At 43.6% G+C, this 21,564-nt stretch overlaps 1 protein-coding gene across 4 annotated transcripts in view; it reads right to left on the bottom strand.

Moving 5' to 3' along the window:
* STIM1 (stromal interaction molecule 1) overlaps window positions 1-21,564 on the bottom strand; it is a 204,945-nt gene that overhangs the window by 19,308 nt on the left and 164,073 nt on the right. For all 4 annotated transcript variants that reach the window (XM_070383826.1, XM_070383828.1, XM_005886647.2 and 1 more), the window contains exons 4-6: window positions 20,874-20,985; window positions 17,402-17,517; window positions 67-244 (exon numbers count right to left, since the gene is read on the bottom strand). In XM_070383826.1, the coding sequence (XP_070239927.1) occupies window positions 67-244; window positions 17,402-17,517; window positions 20,874-20,985 (406 nt within the window). The remainder of the gene's footprint in view (window positions 1-66; window positions 245-17,401; window positions 17,518-20,873; window positions 20,986-21,564) is intronic.

Here is a 21,564-nt window from a genome sequence, read left to right as displayed (position 1 = left end):
AGGTGGAAACTGGAGGCTCCCAAGAGCTGGCAACACCAGGGTCAGGGGGCAGGGACAGGGCCTTACCTTTCCTGAAGGTCATGCAGACTCTGCTCGGCTCGGTGTAAGCCCTCCAGGTCCTTCATCATCTTCTTCATGTGCTCCTTGGAGTAACGGTTCTGGATATAGGCAAACCAGCAGCCACCCACACCAATAACGATAGACACCACCAGCATGAAGTCCTTGAGGTGGTTATGGCGGGTCACTGCCAGAGAGGAAGGGCACAGTGAGTCAGGGTGCCCACTGCCTGCTCAGCCTCACACACTCTGCGTGTCTCCTCCTCCACAAAGCCTTCCCACTCAGGAGGAATTGGTTTCTCTTCTTAGACACACACTCACCACACTCTGCTTATTTCTCTGCTAAGTCAAGGCCTAGTTTGGAAAGATGAGAGGCCTTAGAGCAATATAGGAAGCTCACTGGATCACACTTCCCTAATGTGCAGTGAAGAGAACTAGTGCCTTCTCAGTACATCCCAGCCATTCTGGGCTGCAGCGGGCCCATGTGCCCAGATGCAGTGGCTTCTGCCCTACAGGGTAAGAAACACTAGGATACTACAGTAGGCGGAAGAGGGGTGGCTGGTAAGGGTACAAGCAAAGTCACTGGAGCCTGAGGATTGGCTGTGGGACTGAGGTTACTGCAGGAGCTGGGTCTCCCAGACCATGAGGCTATTCTAGGTGCAAGGTACAAAGACTAGATCATATAGAGGTCTGCAAGTCTCATCTACAGAGAGCATTTCTATCTAGGCTGTGGTTCAACCAGAAACCATGTAGAACGGGAGCAGCATCAGGATGTCCCGGAACAGAGGGCCAGGTCTACCTCCAGAGAACACCTGGCGGCTATTGGTGAAGTGCCAGGGCCCTGTCCACCAACTGGGGTTCAAAGCAATGCTTTGCTCTGGAGAGAGCGACACCGAAAAGCTAAACAAGGAATAACATCAGAAGATAAGAACAAACGCCGTGTCCCAAGAACTGAGCTGACCAGAAGAGGGGCAGTGCTGGAGCCTGAGACCGGTCCCCAGTGTGCCAGACCTAGGCTCTGGGGCACAGCACAGAAGATTGAAAGAGAGACCAGAAGGGAAAGAGGCTGCTATTGTATGCCCCACCTGCACTGTACTCCACTAGAAATAGAGCCGCAATGGCTAAGAAAAGCCCCAGACAAAGGGAAAGAGGTAATGGCCTCCTGTGCACGGTGGCTCACCTGGTGTTGGGGAAGGGGTGGTGGGACTGACAGGATCTCACTGCCCAGGAAGGGGCTGAGGGGGACCCAAAAGGACCCAGTGGAGCCACCAAGTTGGGGCAGGATCTAGACAGACAGCAGGAAAAGACACATGTAGCTGAAATTCTACCTCATGAAGCTGATGCCCACTTTGACAAAAAGGGTTATATTCATGGCTCCTCATTGAAAGGCTGAGCAATAGGACATGGGGATGGTGTGAAATCAAGGACAGATTAGCACATGTTATTTCCGTCCACGGGAGGGGAATTACTAGGCCCAGGGTGTAGCCATGTCCTTGACATGTCTATGCCAGACCATACAGAGGAACTGGTGGCTTCCTTGGTGGCTCAGATGGTAAAGAATCTGCCTGCAATGCAGGAGACCAGGTTTGATCCCTGGGTCAAGAAGCTCTGCTGCAGAAGGGAATGACAACCCACTCCAAGATTCCCATAGACAGAGGAGACTGGTGAGCTACAGTCCAAGAGGTCACAAAGAGTTGGACATGACTGAGTGACTAACACCTTCACAGAGCAACTGAGGGCCCTCCAACAGCCACACTCCAGCTTCCTGGAAGGTCTAAACTTGCAGCCATGCTCACGTCCCCACTCCCCTGTCCTTAGATCACAAGAAGCAATATCTCTGCAGTTTAGGGAGTTGTCTTACTTTCTGCAACACACCTACCTCCTATCCAGCCTCCACCACAGGCTAGGGTACTCTTTGTCTCCCCTGTTTTTAAGGACTTTTCATCTTGGATTCCCAGGCTTTCTCACCTCCAACATCCCCAACATTCCTATCCAAAGTCTAAGGTACTACATTCCAACAATTCTTCATGTGACTAGCTCCCTCCCACTATTGCCTCCAACACTTCAAAGCCCTTGAGGTGGACACACATGTCTCAGTTCCTTATTCTACCTTGTCCAGATCAATTTGAAACAAGATCCTGTTTTTCCCAGCTTCATATTCTCATCCAGCTCATGAATAAAAATATTGAATTACCAGGGACAAGGATAGGATCTATCCATCACCCCCTCTTCTAAGGTAATACTGTTCCACCTATCGGTACCCTCTGGACCTCTTCAGTGAGTTTTGACTCCACTTAAATACATAAGCATTTATCCCCTATATCCTTCTGCCTTGTCAGATGCATAGCTGAAACTCAGACATGCTGCCTATCAACAGCCTGTGGGCTACCAAGTTTGGTGGGAAGAAAATGAGCCTAATCTGGTTGATTTACTCTGTGGCCCCTACCGATCACTTCTCTGTAGGCCAGCACTGACCAGCACATAGAAGCCACTCAATAAATATTTGTGGGGTTGAATCTTCACTGAAAAGCCTTAAGTGTGATAGTTCCCTCTCTTTAATCCACATAAGAAGGAATTAAAAAAAATAAAGGGGGAAATAGAGAAAACATAATATGTATCAGGTATTTACATTAACATTTCAAATTCTCACAACTAATCTATACAGTAGAGTATTCCCAGGCTGTAGACCAGAAAAGTGAGGTTCGGTAGAGGCACTGACTTGTCAGAGTCCATGAAAAGTGACAGAGCTGGAATTCAAATTTTCTCATCCTCATGCAGCAGGGATTGTTTCTGTTTATTACATGCAAACATGTCTCACCAGGGTACACCTATATCCCCTGATCTAGCCCGAGTGCAACCATAGGAATTCCACGGCCTAAGTTTCCCCCTCAACCCTCTGGGAACTGACTGTGGCACTGCCATCAGAGAGTGAAGATCCAAAAGCTGAATGGCCAGGCCTTTGAAGTTAAAAATAAGGCCTCGTGTAGAGAAATTTTTATTTCAACAAAGGAAGCATCTTGCATGAAGTATTAGGAAGTTTGAGTTCTATCCTTGCCTCTGCCCCAATTTGTTATGAAATTCACTTCCCCCATCTCGGTCTCAGCTTCCTCAGCTGTAAAATGCATTATCACAGAATTGCTAAAAGATTAAATGCCTAGTTGTAAATGAAAGTACTTTGAGGTGTTCAGAGAAATAGATGTGAGAATTGTCAGTTCCCTTCAGTGGGGTCCACAGTCCTAGTTCAGTTCAGTTCAGTACTCAGTCGTGTCCGACTCTTTGTGACCCCATGGACTGCAGCACGCCAGGCCTCCCTGTCCATCGCCAACTCCCAGAGTTTACTTGAATTCATGTCCATTGAGTCGGTGATGTCATCCAACCATCTCATCCTCTGTCGTCCCCTTCTCCTCCTGCCTTCGATATTTCCCAACATCAGGGTCTTTACAAATGAGTCAGTTCTTCATCAGGTGGCCAAAGTATTGGAGCTTCAGCATCAGTCCTTCCAATGAATATTCAGGACTGATTTCCTTTAGGATGAATTGGTTGGATCTCCTTGCAGTCCAAGGGACTCTCAAGAGTCTTCTCCAACACCACAGTTCAAAAGCATCAATTTTTTGGCGCTCAGCTTTCTTTATAGTCCAACTCTCACATCTATATATGACTACTGGAAAAACCATAGCTTTGACTAGATGGATTTTTGTTGGCAAAGTAATGTCTCTGTTTTTTAATATGCTGTCTAGATTGGTCATAACTTTTCTTCCAAGGAGCAAGCGTCTTTTAATTTCATGGCTGAAGTCACCATCTGCAGTGACTTTGAAGCCCCCCAAAATGAAGTCTCTCACTGCTTCCACTCTTTCCCCATCTATTTCCCAAGAAGTGATGGGACCAGATGCCATGATCTTAGTTTTCTGAAAGTTGAGTTTTAAGCCAACTTTTTCACTCTCCTCTTTCACTTTCATCAAGAGGCTCTTTAGTTCTTCTTCACTTTCTGCCATAAGGGTGGTGTCATCTGCATATCTGAGGTGACTGATACTTCTCCCGGCAATCTTGATTCCAGCTTGTGCTTCTTCCAGCCTAGCGTTTCTCATGATGTACTCTGCATATAAGTTAAATAAGCCTTGACGTACTAATTTCCCAATGTGGAACCAGCCTGTTGTTCCATGTCAAGTTCTACCTCTGTTGCTTCCTGACCTGCATACAGATTTCTCAAGAAGCAGTCAGGTGGTCTGGTATTCCCATCTCTTTAAGAATTTTCCAGAGTTTGTTGTAGTCCACACAGTCAAAGGCTTTGGCATAGTCAATAAAGCAAAAGTAGATATTTTTCTGGAACTCTCTTGCTTTTTTGATGATCCAATGAATGTTGGCAATTTGATCTTTGGTTCCTGTGCCTTTTCTAAATCCAGCTTGAGGATGTGGAAGTTCACGGTTCACATACTGTTGAAGCCTGGCTTGGAGAATTTTGAGTTCTAAGGGAATCCCTAATGGTTAACTTTATGTGTCACCTTGATTGGGCTAAGGGGTGTCTGGATAGATGATAAAGAATTATTCCAGGGTGTGTCTGTGGAGTTGTCTTCATATGAGATTAATATTTGAATCAGTAGACTGTGTTAAGAAGGTCATCTTCATTAATGAGACTGGGCATCAACTAATTGTTCACATGGCACTAAGGGTCTGAACAGAACCAAAAGGCAGAGGAAGGGCAAATATGCTCTCCAGCTTGAGTTTACACATCCGTTTTCCTCTGCCCACCTATATCAGCACTCCCAGCTCTTGATCTTCAGACTCACAGGGATTCACACCATCAGCTCCCCTGGTCCTCAGCCTGCAGACTCAGACTGAATTACAACCCCACCTTTCCTGGGTTTCAGCTTATATATGGAAGACTGTGGGACTTCTTGGCCTCCAAGATAGCGTGAATCAATTTTCATAATAAATCTCCTCATATACATATCTATATATATATCCTATTGGTTCTGTTTATCTGAAGAACTTTGACTAATACAAAAATCTATAAACTACTGTGTCAGGAAAAAAGGAGAAATAGGGAAACTAAGAATCTAGTATGTACCTTATTCATGATGTTCTTCTTCCTATCATAACCCGAGTCCCATTCTTCGATTCCTACCACCTTCCCAGCCCACCACAGTTTACAGAGACCTGCCCATTCCTTCTCCTCTGGACTAGGATTCCCTGACCAACCCACTCACTGGACAGCTAAAAACATGTATTTTCTCAAGGATTGCCCTGTGTGCTTTTCAGCTTTCATATCAGTCACTGTGGGTTCCTCAGGACCAGGGCACAAGACTTATTTATCTCTGTAGCCTCACACTTAGCACACTGCTCTGGTCAGGCACTTAGCAAAGGTGGAAAGGAGGCAAAAAGGAAGAAGAAAGCAAGATTCTAGCAGGAAAGGGGGGAGAAGGCAATGGCACTCCACCCCAGTACTCTTGTCTGGAAAATCCCATGGACGGAGGAGCCTGGTAGGCTGCAGTCCATGGGGTCGCTAAGAGTCGGACATGATTGAGCGACTTCACTTTCACTTTTCACTTTCAGGCATTGGAGAAGGATACGGCAACCCACTCCAGTGTTCTTGCCTGGAGAACCCCAGGGATGGGGAAGCCTGGTGGGCTGCCGTCTATGGGGTCGCACAGAGTCGGACATGACTGAAGCGGCTTAGCAGCAGCAGCAGCAACAGAAAAGGGGAGGTACAATATAAAGTGCATACAGAAGGCAAATACCAGCTCCTGGGAACAAGAAGAGTCTGGCAAAGTGGGAGTTTGATGTATGATGCAGAGAACCCAGAGCCAGTGCTCTGTGACAATCTGGAGGGATGGGGTGGGGAAGGAGGTGGGAGGAGGGTTCAGGAGGAGGGGATACATATATGCCTATAGCTGATTCATGTTGATGTATGGCAAAAAAAATCACAATATTGTAAAGTAATTATCCCCAATTAAAATAAATTAATTAAAGAAAAGAAGAAAAGTCTGGCGAGCTGTCCTCACAGCCTCTACTGGAACTCAGCTCTCAGAATCCACCTGTCACCAGTGAACACAGCCACGGACAATGAGAGCAGACATGGCCAGTGAGATGAACAGAACTAACCCAGAGAAGCTGGTTAGGGCCTGGGGAGCCAGAGGGTGGCAAAATTCCCAGGCTGAGTGCTACAAATAGATTTTAGCAAAATGAGGTCAACTGTTAACACAATCAGGCTTGAGGCAAGGGAGGAGGGTGTAAACAAATGAGATGCTGACATGTGAACAGAGTGCGGAGTGATAGAATTTTCAGGGTGCCAGTTTTCAGGGTGAGAATGTGAGGCTCCAGTAATTATCACGTTCTGGAATCCCCTCTCCCCATGTATTCTATCTGCTTCTCTACTGCCCACAGTCCCCTGTGCCTGACAGATACAGATACTCACTCCTCATTGCCACAGTAGGTGCTAGGAATTTCTTTTGTCATTTACATAGCCTTCTATGCTGAGCTGTCTGTTTAACCTGTAAGAACTATTTCTGGGCCCTCTTTTCTTCTGATTGTAGCCCCCCAAAAAATGCCTTAGCTGCCCCACTGGTGCACAGATACTACACGGGGAGCAGTTCTCCGCACAGCTAAGCTGAGCCAGACTCTTCCCCTACTTCCCCCAAGCCTGTAGCTTTGGAGAGGCCCAGCCTCCTTCTGTATAACTTCCATCTCTTTCTTGCTGGGTTTTACGCTGAGTGGCAATGACAGATGAACAAAGCTGTGTCTACCCTCAAGGAGTTTCCAGTTTAAAGAGTAGCAGCCAGGAAAACAGATTGTTATACAGAAAGCAGATATAATTACTTTTCTGTGCTCCTGAAACTAACACAATATTGTACTAGTATAATCAATTGATTGATTGCACTAGATACTACACAGGGAGCAGTTCTCCGCACAGCTAAGCTGAGCCAGACTCTTCCCCTACTTCCCCCAAGCCTGTAGCTTATCCCCCGTATAATCAATTATACTTTCAATAAAAGAGAGGGAAATCTGAAATAACAAACAAACAAAAAAGCAGGTACAAAGGGCTGTGGATCCCCAAGGGAAAGTGGAAAGTAAGAGGGAAGGGTTGAGCATGCCCAGGAAGAGGCTGGAAAGGCATCCTAGAGAAGGAACATAACAAAAAGGAGAAAGCAGGTAAGAACAGAGCAAGCTGTGCCAGACAGGCAGCCCCTCCTGCTCACTGATGACTTCCCCTATTACCCGAGCCACTGTGGAAGGAAGACAAGGTGCAGTCTTTGTCTTTTCCTCTTCACAAGTCCCCCCAACCCCATGATTACTGTGCAGGCCTCTTTCTGCACCTTTAACAGCACAAAGGGCACCCAGCCCTGAGTCCAAGACAGTGATACACACTAACAATAGCAGCTACCACGTAGGGGAAACTGGGACACAGAGAACCTTAGGAATGTCCCCAAGGTCACCAAATGACTGAGTGATAGAGCCAGTCTGTTTGATTTCAGAGCTGGGACTCTTACATCTTGTCTCCTCTAACAGAAGTGGAGGGTGGGATAATATAGTAGAAAAGAGAGCTGAAATATAAGCTAAAAATCTAGGTTTGAGTCATGGCTCTGCTGTTTAAAACTCGCCTCATTTTAGCCTCAGTTTCTCTCTCAGTGAATCATTTGCTGCCATAATGAGAGATCAGCTGAGACCCCAAACTGAACACTGTCTTTGGGCCTCTGTGTCTCAGAGCACACCTGACATCTGGCCACCGGCACTGTCAGGAGAGCCCCAGCTGGGCCAGCCCAGAGCCAGCTCTGCTGGCAGAAAAGACAGGAAACACCTGTGCTGCTCTGTGGCCCACGTAGGGAGGGCCAAGCTGTCTTCTATGGTCAGGACTCCAGACTAAGCCAGTCTGATCCTCCTTCCCTCTTCCCAAGCTCTGAGGCTCCTGCGGGCAGATGGATCCACTCACTCAGCAGACCCCACAGCTACTGTAAACAAAATTGTGATTTGCAATTTCTCAAGCCTCAGACCGGCAGTGGGACTTCATTAATACTGGGCAAGGTAGCCACAACTGGCAACTGAAGCCAGCCCAGGTGCTCAGAGGGTGTTCACTGCAAGCCAGTGGGGAGGCCTGAGACCACACCATAACAGCTCACCCTGGATGCAGAACCCAGGTCCAAGCTAGCACAGGCCATCACTCTAAATCCTGCATGGGTGCTGGACAGGGAAGAGCACTGACTAGGGGTTTTAGTCCATGTGCAAATGGAAAAACAGAACCTAGGGGACTCAGGTCAAGGAATTCTCTGCAGGCACCCATCAGGCGTGGCCCACTCTTGCAGAAGTCTCCTGGCAAAGAGCTTCCTAGTATCTTCCTTAGGTTCCATCTGATAATTTTCTAAATTTTTCTTTAAGAAGCATCAGCAGGAAAGTATAAAAAACAATCTCTGCCATCAGGACAGCTGCTGGATTCATCTTAGCTCCCAGGAGAACACCAATTCTGAGTTCTTAAATGAGAGAGCCAGTAAGAGCCTAAATGACCGAGACCATTTCACAGATGAGGGAAGCCAAATCTAAGCAGAAGTGAACTGCCAAAGGTCACGTGATAAGAAAATGGCTGAACACAGAAGTCCTAAAAGTACAGGATACAGGCAGTAGGGGGAAAGAACAGGCCTCCCACCTTTTACACAGAATCCTTATCAACCAAAGGGTTTCTCCCCAAAACCATGGAATGTCACAGCTGAAAGGAGTCATAAGGATCCTTAAGTTCAGTTGTTTCATGATACAAACCAGCAAATATATACTGAGAAAAACAATCTACACAAGGTCACACAGTGAGTGGCAATTATGAAAAGAGACCAAGGTGCTTCCCTAGGTTTATAAGAAGTTCTCTAAATGGAAGTCTAAAGGTTATAAAAAATCAAGTTGTAATAATGATGATGATGACGATGGGAGACATAATCCACATACTCTAAAATTCATTCTTTTAAATTAAACAATTCAGTGATTTTAGTGTATTCACAAGGTTGTGCAACCATCAGCACAATTAACTTTAGAACCTTAATCATTATCCCAAAAGAAATCCCACACCCATTATCAGCCACTTCCCATTTCCCACTCACTCTAGCCCCTGCCAGCCACCAATCTTAATTTGATCCCCATGGATTTATCTATTCTGAATATTGCATATAAATGGAATCATACAATACATGTTCTTGCAGCATGTAATCAGAACTTCACTTCCTTTTATGGTTGAGTTATATTTCATTGTGTTTATATACTACAACTATTTATCCATTCATCCATCAATGTATATATGGGTTGCTTCCACCTCAGCTATTGTGAATAATGCTGCCATGTACATGTACTTGTTTCAGTACCTGTTTTCAATTTTGGGGTACATTCCTGGGTATGAAATCGCTGAGTTATATGGTAACTATGTTTAACTTTTTGAGGAATGATGAGACTATTTTCTAAAGTAGCTGAAGCTTTCTCGTTATCACTAGAAACATACAAGTGTTCTAATTTCTCCATCTCCCTGCCAACACTTACTTTCTGTTATTCCCTCTGTTTTCACTTTTATTGTAGCTCTCCTAGTGGATGTGAAATATCTTCTTAACTCTAGCATCTCTGCTCTGCCTACCTCAGAAACAGTTTTCTGCTGACCTCTGACCTCCTTTAGATTAGGTTACAGGCAACCTAGAGGCTAAATGAAAAGAGTCTAGGAGAAGATACTCCTGTCCTCGTATCAGCCTAACCCAATTCACTGGGGCTCCCCTTGCTGGCTCTGACCTCCAGGACCCAGTACCATGTACCCAGGATTCTGATTCTCATGCTCTCTAGACCTAGCTGATTTTTCTCTTTTTTTTAATTTATTTATTTTAATTAGAGGCTAATTACTTTACAATATTGTACTGGTTTTGCCATACATTGACATGAATCTGCCATGGGTTTACATGTGTTCCCCATCCTGAACCCCTCTCCCACATCCCTCCCCATACCATCCCTCTGGGTCATCTCAGTGCATGAGCCCCGAGCGCCCTGTATCATGCATCAAACCTGGACTGGCGATTCATTTCACATGTGATAATATACATGTTTCAGTGCCATTTTCCCAAATCATCCCACCCTCTCCCTCTCCCACAGAGTCCAAAAGACTGTTCTATACATCTGTGTCTCTTTTGCTGTCTCGCATACAGCGTTATCATTACCATCTTTCTAAATTCCATATATATGCATTAGTATACTGTATTGGTGTTTTTCTTTCTGGCTTACTTCACTCTGTATAATAGGCTCCAGTTTCATCCACCTCATTAGAACTGATTCAAATGTTTTCTTTTTAATGGCTGAGTAATACTCCATTGTGTATATGTACCACAGCTTTCTTATCCATTCGTCTGCTGATGGGCATCCAGGTTGCTTCCATGACCTGGCTATTATAAACAGTGCTGCGATGAACATTGGGGTACACGTGTCTCTTTCAATTCTGGTTTCCTCGGTGTGTATGCCCAGCAGTGGGATTGCTGGGCCATAAGGCAGTTCTATTTCCAGTTTTTTAAGGAATCTCCACACTGTTCTCCATAGTGGCTGTACTAGTTTGCATTCCCACCAACAGTGTAAGAGGGTTCCCTTTTCTCCACACCCTCTCCAGCATTTATTGCTTGTAGACTTTTGGATGGCAGCCATTCTGACTGGCGTGAAGTGGTACCTAATAGTGGTTTTAATTTGCATTTCTCTGATAATGAGTGACGTTGAGCATCTTTTCATGTGTTTGTTAGCCATCTGTATGTCTTCTTTGGAGAAATGTCTATTTAGTTCTTTGGCCCATTTTTTGATTGGGTCATTTACTTTTCTGGAATTTAGCTGTAGGAGTTGCTTGTATATTTTTGAGTTTAGTTGTTTGTCAGTTGCTTCATTAGCTATTATTTTCTCCCATTCTGAAGGCTGTCTTTTCACCTTGCTTATAGTTTCCTTTGATGTACAGAAGCTTTTAAGGTTAATTAGGTCCCATTTGTTTATTTTTGCTTTTATTTCCAATATTCTGGGAGGTGGGTCATAGAGGATCCTGCTGTGATGTATGTCAGAGAGTGTTTTGCCTATGTTCTCCTCTAGGAGTTTTATAGTTTCTGGTTTTACGTTTAGATCTTTAATCCATTTTGAGTTTATTTTTGTGTATGGTGTTAGAAAGTGTTCTAGTTTCATTCTTTTACAAGTGGTTGACCAGTTTTCCCAGCACCACTTGTTAAAGAGATTGTCTTTTCTCCATTGTATATTCTTGCCTCCTTTGTCAAAGATAAGGTGTCCATAGGTGCGCGGATTTATCTCTGGGCTTTCTATTTTGTTCCATTGATCCGTATTTCTGTCTTTGTCCCAGTACCATAGTGTCTTGATGACTGTGGCTTTGTAGTAGAGCCTGAAGTCAGGCAGGTTGATTCCTCCAGTTCCATTCTTCTTTCTCAAGATTGCTTTGGCTAGTCGAGGTTTTTTGTATTTCCATACAAATTGTGAAATTATTTGTTCTAGTTCTCTGAAAAATAACGTTGGTAGCTTGATAAGGATTGCATTGAATCTATAGATTGCTTTGGGCAGTATACTCATTTTCACTATATTGATTCTTCCAATCCATGAACACGGTATATTTCTCCATCTATTTGTGTCCTTTTTGATTTCTTTCATCAGTGTTTTATAGTTTTCTATATATACATCTTTTGTTTCTTTAGGTAGATATCTTCCTAAGTATTTTATTCTTTACATTGCAATGGTGAATGGAATTTTTCCCTTAATTTCTCTTTCTGCTTTCTCATTGTTAGTGTATAGGAATGCAAGGAATTTCTGTGTTTTGATTTTATATCCTGCAACTTTACTGTATTCATTTATTAGTTCTAGTAATTTTCTGGTGGAGTCTTTAGGGTTTTCTATGTAGAGGATCATGTCATCTGCAAATAGTGAGGGTTTTGCTTCTTCTTTTCCAATCTGGATTCCTTTTATTTCTTTTTCTGCTCTGATTGCTGTGGTCAAAACTTCCAAAACTATGTTGAATAGTAGTGGTAAGAGTGGGCATGCTTGTCTTGTTCCTGACTTTAGGGGAAATGCTTTCAATTTTTCACCACTGAGGATAATGTTTGCTGTGAGTTTGTCATACATAGCTTTTATCATGTTGAGGTATGTTCCTTCTATTCCTGCTTTCTGGAGGGTTTTTATCATAAATGGATGTTGAATTTTGTCAAAGGCTTTCTCTGCATCTATTGACATAACCATATGTTTTTACTTTTCAATTTGTTAATGTGATGTATTACATTGATTGATTTGCAGATATTGAAGAATCCTTGCATCCCTGGGATAAAGCCCATTTGGTCATGATGTATGATCTTTTTAATATGTTGTTGGATTCTATTTGCTAGAATTTTGTTAAGGATTTTTGCATCTATGTTCATCAGTGATATTGGCCTGTAGTTTTCTTTTTTGTGTGGCATCTTTGTCAGGTATTGGTATTAGGGTGATGGTGGCCTCATAGAATGATTTTGGAAGTTTACCTTCCTCTGCAATTTTCTGGAAGAGTTTGAGTAGGATAGGTGTTAGCTCTTCTCTAAATTTTTTTGGTAGAATTCAGCTGTGAAGCCGTCTGGATCTGGGCTTTTGTTTGTTGGAAGATTTCTGATTACAGTTTCAATTTCTTTGCTTCTGATCTGTCTGTTAAGATTTTCTATTTCTTCCTGGTTCAGTTTTGGAAAGTTGTACTTTTCTAAGAATTTGTCCAGTTCTTCCATGTTGTCTGTTTTATTGGCATATAGTTGCTAATAATAGTCTCTTATGATCCTTCGTACTTCTGTGTTGTCTGTTGTGATCTCTCCATTTTCATTTCTAATTTTGTTGATTTGATTTTTCTCCCTTTGTTTCTTCATGAGTCTGGCTAATGGTCTGTCAATTTTATTTATCTTCTCAAAGAACCAGCTTTTGGCTTTGTTGATTTTTGCTATGGTCTCTTTTGTTTCTTTTGCATTTATTTCTGCCCTAATTTTTAAGATTTCTTTCCTTCTACTAACCCTGGGGTCCTTCATTTCTCCCTTTTCTAGTTGCTTTAGGTGTAGAGTTAGGTTATTTATTTGACTTTTTTCTTGTTTCTTGAGGTAAGCCTGTATTGCTATGAACCTTCCCCTTCACACTGCTTTTATAGTGTCCCATAGGTTTTGGGTTGTTGTGTTTTCATTTTCGTTTCTATGCATATTTTGATTTCTTTTTTGATTTCTTCTGTGATTTGTTGGTTGTTCAGCAGCATGTTGTTCAGCCTCCATATGTTGGAATTTTTAATAGTTTTTCTCCTGTAATTGACATCTAATCTTACTGCATTATGGTCAGAAAAGATGCTTGGAATGATTTAAATTTTTTCAAATTTACCAAGGCTAGATTTATGGCCCAGGATATGATCTATCCTGGAGAAGGTTCTGTGTGTGCTTGAGAAAAAGGTGATTTTTCCATTTGCAATTCTTGCTTAACCTGTTTTTAACACACCCTTTCAGATACAGTAAATACTATTTCGATACAGACCCTGTGTATGCTACATTGCTTCAGTCGTGTCTGACTCTTTGCAACCCTATAGACTGTAGCCTGCCAGGCTCCTCTCTCCATGGGATTCTCCAGGCAACAATACTGGAGTGGGTTGCCATTTCCTTTTCCAGGGGATCTTCCTGAACCAGGGATCAAACCCACATCTCTTATGTCTTACGTCTCCTGCTCTGGCGAGTGGGTTCTTTACTGCTAGCACTAGCTGTCTTAACAGTCTATTAGTGTATCTCAGAAGACTAAAGAAGATTTCAGGCTGCCAAAGGCCTCCCTGTAACTGCAGGGTGACATGGGAGAGCCTCAGAAAAAATAACCTAGCTTTCACTGCTGGGTTTGATTCTTCTGGTATAAACGTTTTTGCTGGTGTATACAAAGAGAGGGGGATAGGCTGATAATAAAGAAAGTTTAATAAGGCCACTTCCCATTTTTCAAGAGTCAGCTCAAGAGTGATCCTTTCCATAAAACTTCTTGGTCTCCAACTGAAAACTCCTCCCTATTTTGTGCTCCCATCTGAACTATGGAATGACTTACACGACTGTTATACCACTGTATCTGTTGACCATTTACTGAATTTGTTGACACACCAATGTTCATTTAGATGGAACTTCCTGAGAGAAGAGACTGTCACTTAGTGGTGCACTGTAGGTGCTTTAAAAATGTTGGCAGATGACCCAATCAAAAAATGGGCCAAAGAACTAAATAGACATTTCTCCAAAGAAGACATACAGATGGCTAACAAACACATGAAAAGATGCTCAACATCACTCATTATCAGAGAAACGCAAATCAAAACCACTATGAGGTACCATTTCACGCCAGTCAGAATGGCTGCCATCCAAAAGTCTACAAGCAATAAATGCTGGAGAGGATGTGGTGAAAAGGGAACCCTCTTACACTGTTGGTGGGAATGCAAACTAGTACAGCCACTATGGAGAACAGTGTGGAGATTCCTTAAAAAACTGGAAATAGAACTGCCTTATGACCCAGCAATCCCACTGCTGGGCATACACACTGAGGAAACCAGAAGGGAAAGAGACACATGTACCCCAGTGTTCATCACAGCACTGTTTATAATAGCCAGGACATGGAAGCAACCTAGATGTCCATCAGCAGACGAATGGATAAGAAAGCTGTGGTACATATACACAATGGAGTATTACTCAGCCATTAAAAAGAAAACATTTGAATCAGTTCTAATGAGGTGGATGAAACTGGAGCCTATTATACAGAGTGAAGTAAGCCAGAAAGAAAAACACCAATACAGTATACTAACGCATATAAATGGAATTTAGAAAGATGGTAACGATAACCCTGTATACGAGACAGCAAAAGAGACACTGATGTATAGAACAGTCTTTTGGACTCTGTGGGAGAGGGAGAGGGTGGGATGATTTGGGAGAATGGCATTGAAACATGTATAACATCATATATGAAACGAGTCGCCAGTCCAGGTTCGATGCACGATACTGGATGCTTGGGGCTGGTGCACTGGGACGACCCAGAGGGATGGTATGGGGAGGGAGGAGGGAGGAGGGTTCAGGATGGGGAACACATGTATGCCTGTGGCAGATTCATTTCGATATATGGCAGAACCAATACAATATTGTAAAGTTTAAAAATAAAATAAAAATTTAAAAAAATGTTGGTAGTACAGAGGGTGGGCCTCACAATTAGAGCCTTCATTGTGTCATTTATTCAAAACTTATAAATGAATGATAAGAAAAAATGTGTCCTAGGACCAAAAAGGAGAAGGCAATGGCACCCCACTCCAGTACTGTTGCCTGGAAAATCACATGGATGGAGGAGCCTGGTTAGGCTGCAGTCCATGGGGTCGCTAAGAGTTGGACACGACTGAGCGACTTCACTTTCACTTTCCACTTTCATGCATTAGACAAGGAAATGGCAACCCACTCCAGTGTTCTTGCCTGGAGAATCCCATGGACGGAGAAGCCTGGTAGGCTGCAGTCCATGGGGTCGCACAGAGTTGGACACGACTGAAGCAACTTAGTAGTAGTAGTAGTATGACCAAAAAGGCTTCCCTAGTGGCTTACACATAAAGAATCCGCCTGCAATGCAGGAGAGATGGGTTCAATCCCTGGGTTGGGAAGATCCCCTGGAGGAGGGCATGGTAACCCACTCCAGTATTCTTGCCTGGAGAATCCTTATAGACAGAGAGGCCTGGCGGGCTACAGTCCATCAGGTTGCAAAGAGTCGGACATGACTGAGTGACTAAGCACATAGAACAGGTTCAAAAAAGGCAACAAAGCAGATGAAAATGGTCTTCTCCCATGTTGCTCTGTTTCACACTTACAAAAGGTATAGACCTTCTGAAGAAGACAAAACTATGGAGAGGTTAAAAAAAAAAAAAATCAGTGATTGCCAGGGGTTGAGGAAGAAAGAAGGATAAACAGGTGGAGCACAGAGGATCTTTAGGGCAGTGAAAAACCATTCTTTCTGACACCACACAGGTGGACACAAGTCATCATACATTTGTCCAAACCTACAGACCGCACAATACCAAGAGTGAATCTTAATGTAAACTATGGACTCTGGGTGATAATGCTGTGTCAGTGTAGGTTCAGCAGTTGTTACAAATGTACCACTGTGGTGAGGATGTTTTTAATGGGGAAGGCTATGCATGTATGGGGGCAGAAGTCTATGGAAAATCTCTGTACCTTCCACTCAGTTTTGACGTGAACCTAAATCTACTCAAAAAAATAAAATCTAGGGACTTCCCCAGTGGTAGAGTGGTTAAGACTCTGTGCTTCCACTGCAGTGGCATGGGTTCAACCCCCGGTAAGGGAACTATGATCCCACATGCCATGCAGCATGGCTAAAAGAGAAAAAAAAAATTTTAATGTTTTAAATTAAAAAATAAAAATAGGGGATGTCTTGGTGGTTAGGACTTGGGCATTCACTGCTGTGGGCCTGAGTTTGATTCCTGGTTAGGGAACTAAGATCCCACAAGCCCTGTGGCCAAAAACTAAAATAAATAAATCTTAAAAAATAATAAAAATAAAGTCTATTAAAGCTTTTTTAAACCAAAAAATTATGGACCTATCCACCTCTATTGAGATATCAGCTTGGGTACTTGTCAAGAGAAATGTCACACTGCCACTGACCCTGCCTGCCGGCAGCTTCTCTGGACTGGTGTTGGGCTTCACAGTATCCTGCTGCTGGCATCTTCCGCTGGGGTCAGGCTGGTGCCAACAGCTCCCAGAGGACACAGAGTAGGCCCTAAGAGCCTTCTGGTCAAGGCAAATTTTCTAAGAAATTTTACTACTCTGTGTTGAGTTCACTTAGAATAAAAAAGGATAGCAAGGTTGATCATTCCCACCTGACAGATGTTCAGGAGCTGAAGCACCTAATCCCCGCAACTGACCCTGGGCTGAAGAGACCAACCTGCCCTAGTCCAAGATATCTCTGTTGCTTCAGTGAAAGCCTGCTTAGCCCTGTTTGGTTGTTCAAGGACACAAAATGTTCAGCAATCAGTCCATGGCCTCTGCATGTCCAGTGACAGCAGGAACAGCTAGACGGCACTCAGCCTGCTTCAGGTTGTTATCCCTGAGCATACCATTCATATTTAGTGTCTGTATTCTCACTCAGGTTGTTTTCTCCACCTAGACTGCCTTCTCCTGGCTCCTCCATGGAATAAAGCCCTACCCATCTTTAAAGGCAGAGGTCACATGCCACCTCTTTTACAGAATGCCTTCTTTAACCTTCTGATGTACCTCTGTAGAATATTCATTTTATCCCTTTGGGGCAGACCCAGGACCTCAACCCAGCCGTGGGGTCCATGGCACATCAGCAGCCTTCCCTCTCCCCCGACTCACAGAGAGGAGGCCCAAAGAGCACCGTGTCCAGGGCCTTCAGCTGCAGCTTCTGCCGATGGCTCCGGTCTGTCATCTTCAACACAGTCCCTGTCATGGTGGTATTGGTCACAGCAAGCCTGTGGGGGCAAACAGGAGGGGCTCAGTTCCCTGCCGACAAAGCAGAAAGGATCCTGGTAGGATTACCCACCTCCTCCAGGAACACTTCCATGAATTCTAGCTCCTAGTGCTTGCTCCCCTCTGCACTCTAGTATACAGAGTCAACACCAGTGGATCTCAACAAGCAGTAAAGAGAGCACATAACATTCACCAAGAATTTGTTCACCTTTCTCCCCATGTCCATCATCTCCTGAATATCATATTTTCTAAGGATTAACTATCTGTGACCATTCCCATACTCAACTGTAAATTTTCTGTTGTGCTTCTCCTCCCAGGGATTATCCACCAAACACCTGTCTCCACACTCCCACCATCTGTAAACGCATTCTTCTGTCCAGCCCAGGTCAAAATGTTACACCACATGACCCAGGGATTCTGAGGGCCTCTGAATTTACCTGATCCTAACTGTCATTAAATATAAATCTGCTGACAAACAGCATTGCATTAGTCTTGTCATCTTGTATTTGAGTAATAGCAATTGACTCTCAATCACATTACTATATTTTTTATATTCTTCAATCATACTGTTAATAATAATGAGAGGAATATATATATTCCTCTCTTATTAAGTTATTATTAACAGTATGATTATAATGGTATATGATTATATACCATTTCCTATAAACAAGGAAATGGTATAGGAAAAACTGGACTTTGTTTCTCTTCTGCTTGAATTTAGTGGGTATAGAGGGGAGAGGAGCGTAAGACATGAAAGGTTGAAAAACCACTGGTCTGGGTCCCACAAGTGAGGATGATCTACTATACTATGGTTTGTGCTCTTTTCTTATTCATAGCTTTGTTTCCCTAGATAAAGAAAAGCTTCTGACATCAGTGTGTCATTTACACTCCTGCCTGGGCATGCAGGCATAGTTACTTCTTTCTCTAGTCCTGGGAAGCAACCAAGCCCATCTATAAAACAGGCAGTGAGATACCCTGATGTGGGTGAGGGTGGGGTAGGGGTGGGGATGGTCAGGAGATTCAGCTTCTGGCCCCAGCTCCATCAATGATTCACTTGTCTGACATAAGCTGCTTAATCTCTTCCCTGGGGCCTCAATTTCCTTCTGTGTAAACTTAAGTAAATCCGATGCTTCTCACAAACTTGGGAGTTCTTGGGGCTCTCTTTAGAGCACTTCTAACAAGTGTACTGGCCTTCATCTAACTGATCAAAGTTAAGTATCACCTTTTCTACAGTCTATTTGTCAAAGAAACCTATGAATTTCTAAGCAACAAGAAATGAGAAAGGAACTAACATTTATTAAGCAGCTGTGTATCTCATACTATTCTGACACTTTACATACAATACCTCATTTAGTCCCCACACTTTAGGAACCCAGTTTTTTTATTAGCAGCTCCACTTTACGATAAGAAAACTGAGACTTAGGGATAAGTAATTTGCCCAAAGTCACACAGCAAGTAAGTGGCAAAGGCAGGATTCAACCCAAATCTGCTAGATTCATCCCATTATACCATGCTGCCTAGTGATAGGCCTAGAAAAACACCCCCACTCCACCCCACACTCCCTGCTCTGAAGGCTCCAGGCTTCCTACTGTCACTGAGCCACCACAGTTCGGCTGCCTCTACCCCTGCGCCCAGCCTGGCCGGGTCTGGTCTCAGATCTAATCCTAGTCACAGAATGGCCAAGTGAGCTCAGTACCTGAGAACTGATTCCTCATCTATGTTTTCCAGCTTAATCCAAGCCATTGCCATTCTTCAAGATGGAATGGGTCAGGAATCCATAAGGTAGGTAATACTGCTATTTCCATGAGAAAGAACCTAAATCCTGGAGCTTCATGGTTAATCATCTGTTTGATTGTCTGTCTCTTCCACTAAACACGGAGTTCCTCAAGGCAAATGTGGGGTCTAATGTGTTTCTTTGTCCTCAGGGCCCAGGAGAGAGCATGACACAGGGTATGCTTGGTAAAGTGTTGTTAAATAGAACTACACTGAGTATTTCCAGGATGCCTATGTTCAACTACATGGGGCAAGAGGAAGATGCAGTGAAAAAAGCAGGGCATTTAGAACCAGGCAGACCTAAGTTCAAATCCCAGCTCTGCAACTTACTGGCTTTGATAAATCATAAAATATTTGAAATCCAGTTTGTTTGCCCAAAAGTTGGGATAATAATTCCTTCCTCCCAGAATAGTGGGCATCAACTGAAATAACAGGTAGGAAAGAAACTCTATAAAGGGATGTACAAACATTAAGATTATTACTCTCTCTAGAGTAGGGAGAAGCCATGAAGAAGAGGCTGCAGGCAGCAGAGGAGGGACCAGCCAGCTCAGCTAAGCCTGGACAGCACTGCCCGGTAGCTCTATGGCTAGAGGCTGCAATGTGTGGACATTCCAACAGCTTCACCTTCCCCTTTTCCCTTTGCTGAAGCTCATAACCAGATGCACCTACATAATAAGATGACAGGTTATACATAATGAGCACTTACCAGACAGTAAGCCCTTTGAGGGGAAGGGCAACTTGTTGCCATCTTTATTCCCAGCACCCAGCACAAGTGCTTGGCACAGAACAGGTACCCAGTAAATATTGATTGAATGAATAAGTAAATGGATTAATCAGTGGATGACATACGGCACTAGTTGACATAACAAGAAGTCCAAGCAGTACTCTAGCCCCTCCCCACACCACCCCAAGTCCTAGCATACTGTATCTGTAAGAGGGGCAGAGTTAGGACACAACAGGTGTTGGAACAGTCACTCCAGAGAGGAGGCTGGGGCCAATGCTAGTTGGCCCCCATCTCTGCACCATTTTTTTAGAGTAGATAAACTGTGTATGGGTAATTCAGGGGAAGTTAAAGGAGCCCCGGGGCCCCAGTGCCATGGGCAATAAAAGAGACAGCTGCTGGGGGGAGCCAGAAGAAGAAAAGAGAAGTAGCACAGGCTTTGAAGTCTACCCAGATCTAGGTTCAAATCACAGTTTTGCCTCTAACTAGCCATGTGGCCTTGGAAAAGTTACTTAGCCAGGCTTATCACCTAGACACAGTAATATCTACCTTACAGGACTGATGTAAGAATTAAATGATACTGTATATAAAGTGTCGAGTACAGTGCCTGGCATGTACTAAGAACTCAATAAATGGCAGCCATTAGTACTCTTCCCAGGATTGATAGAAATATTAAATAAGAGAATAGATGTGAAGTGCCCATTATGCTTTATAGCAAGTATACAGTAAATGTGAGAAACGAAGTCTACAAATTCTGCACTGAAAGGAGTGAAACTTCATTTAACACGTGAGAGTAACCAGAAGGCAGGCCAACCCCATCCCATTCCCTATACCCCAAGTGAGAAAACCCACTCTCCTCCTGACCTTGGCATGGCATGGCCACTGAGCTGCAGCTTCCGGAAGGTCTCCTCATACTGAGGCAGCTCCACATATGTGATCAGCCACTGCACCACCTCATCCACGGTCCAGTTGTATACTGCAGGAAGAGATAAGTAAAGCCATGATTCCGGAATGCAAGCAATGCTTGCAACTTACTGTCATAGTCACAGTGACCTTAACATTCACCACATCTATGTGTTTTCGCCCATAAAATCCTAACTATGAAAGGAATACATACAGTACTTTTTGTTTTCTTGGGTTCCAAAATCTCTGCTGACAGTGACTGCAGCCATGAAATTAAAAGACGCTTGGAAGAAAAGCTATGACCAATGACCAATCTAGACAGCATATTAAAAAGCAGAGACATTACTTTGACGACAAAGTTCTGTCTAGTAAAACGTATAGTTTTTCCAGTAATCATGCATGGATGTGAGAGTTGGACCATTAGGAAAGCTGAGTGCCGAAGAATTGATGCTTTTGAACTGTGGTGTTAGAGAAGACTCTTGAGAGTCCCTTGGACTGCAAGGAGATCAAATCAGTCAATCCTAAAGGAAATCCACCCTGAATATTCACTGGAAGGACTGATGCTGAAGCTGAAGCTCCAATACTTTGGCCACCTGATATGAAGAACTGACTCATTGGAAAAGACCCTGATGCTGGGAAACACTGAAGGCTG

Source organism: Bos mutus, chromosome 15, assembly GCF_027580195.1.
Source record: "Bos mutus isolate GX-2022 chromosome 15, NWIPB_WYAK_1.1, whole genome shotgun sequence".
NCBI lineage: Eukaryota > Metazoa > Chordata > Mammalia > Artiodactyla > Bovidae > Bos > Bos mutus.
The sequence above is the reverse complement of the archived record's forward strand: the minus strand, read 5'-3'. Positions and strand labels throughout refer to the sequence as shown.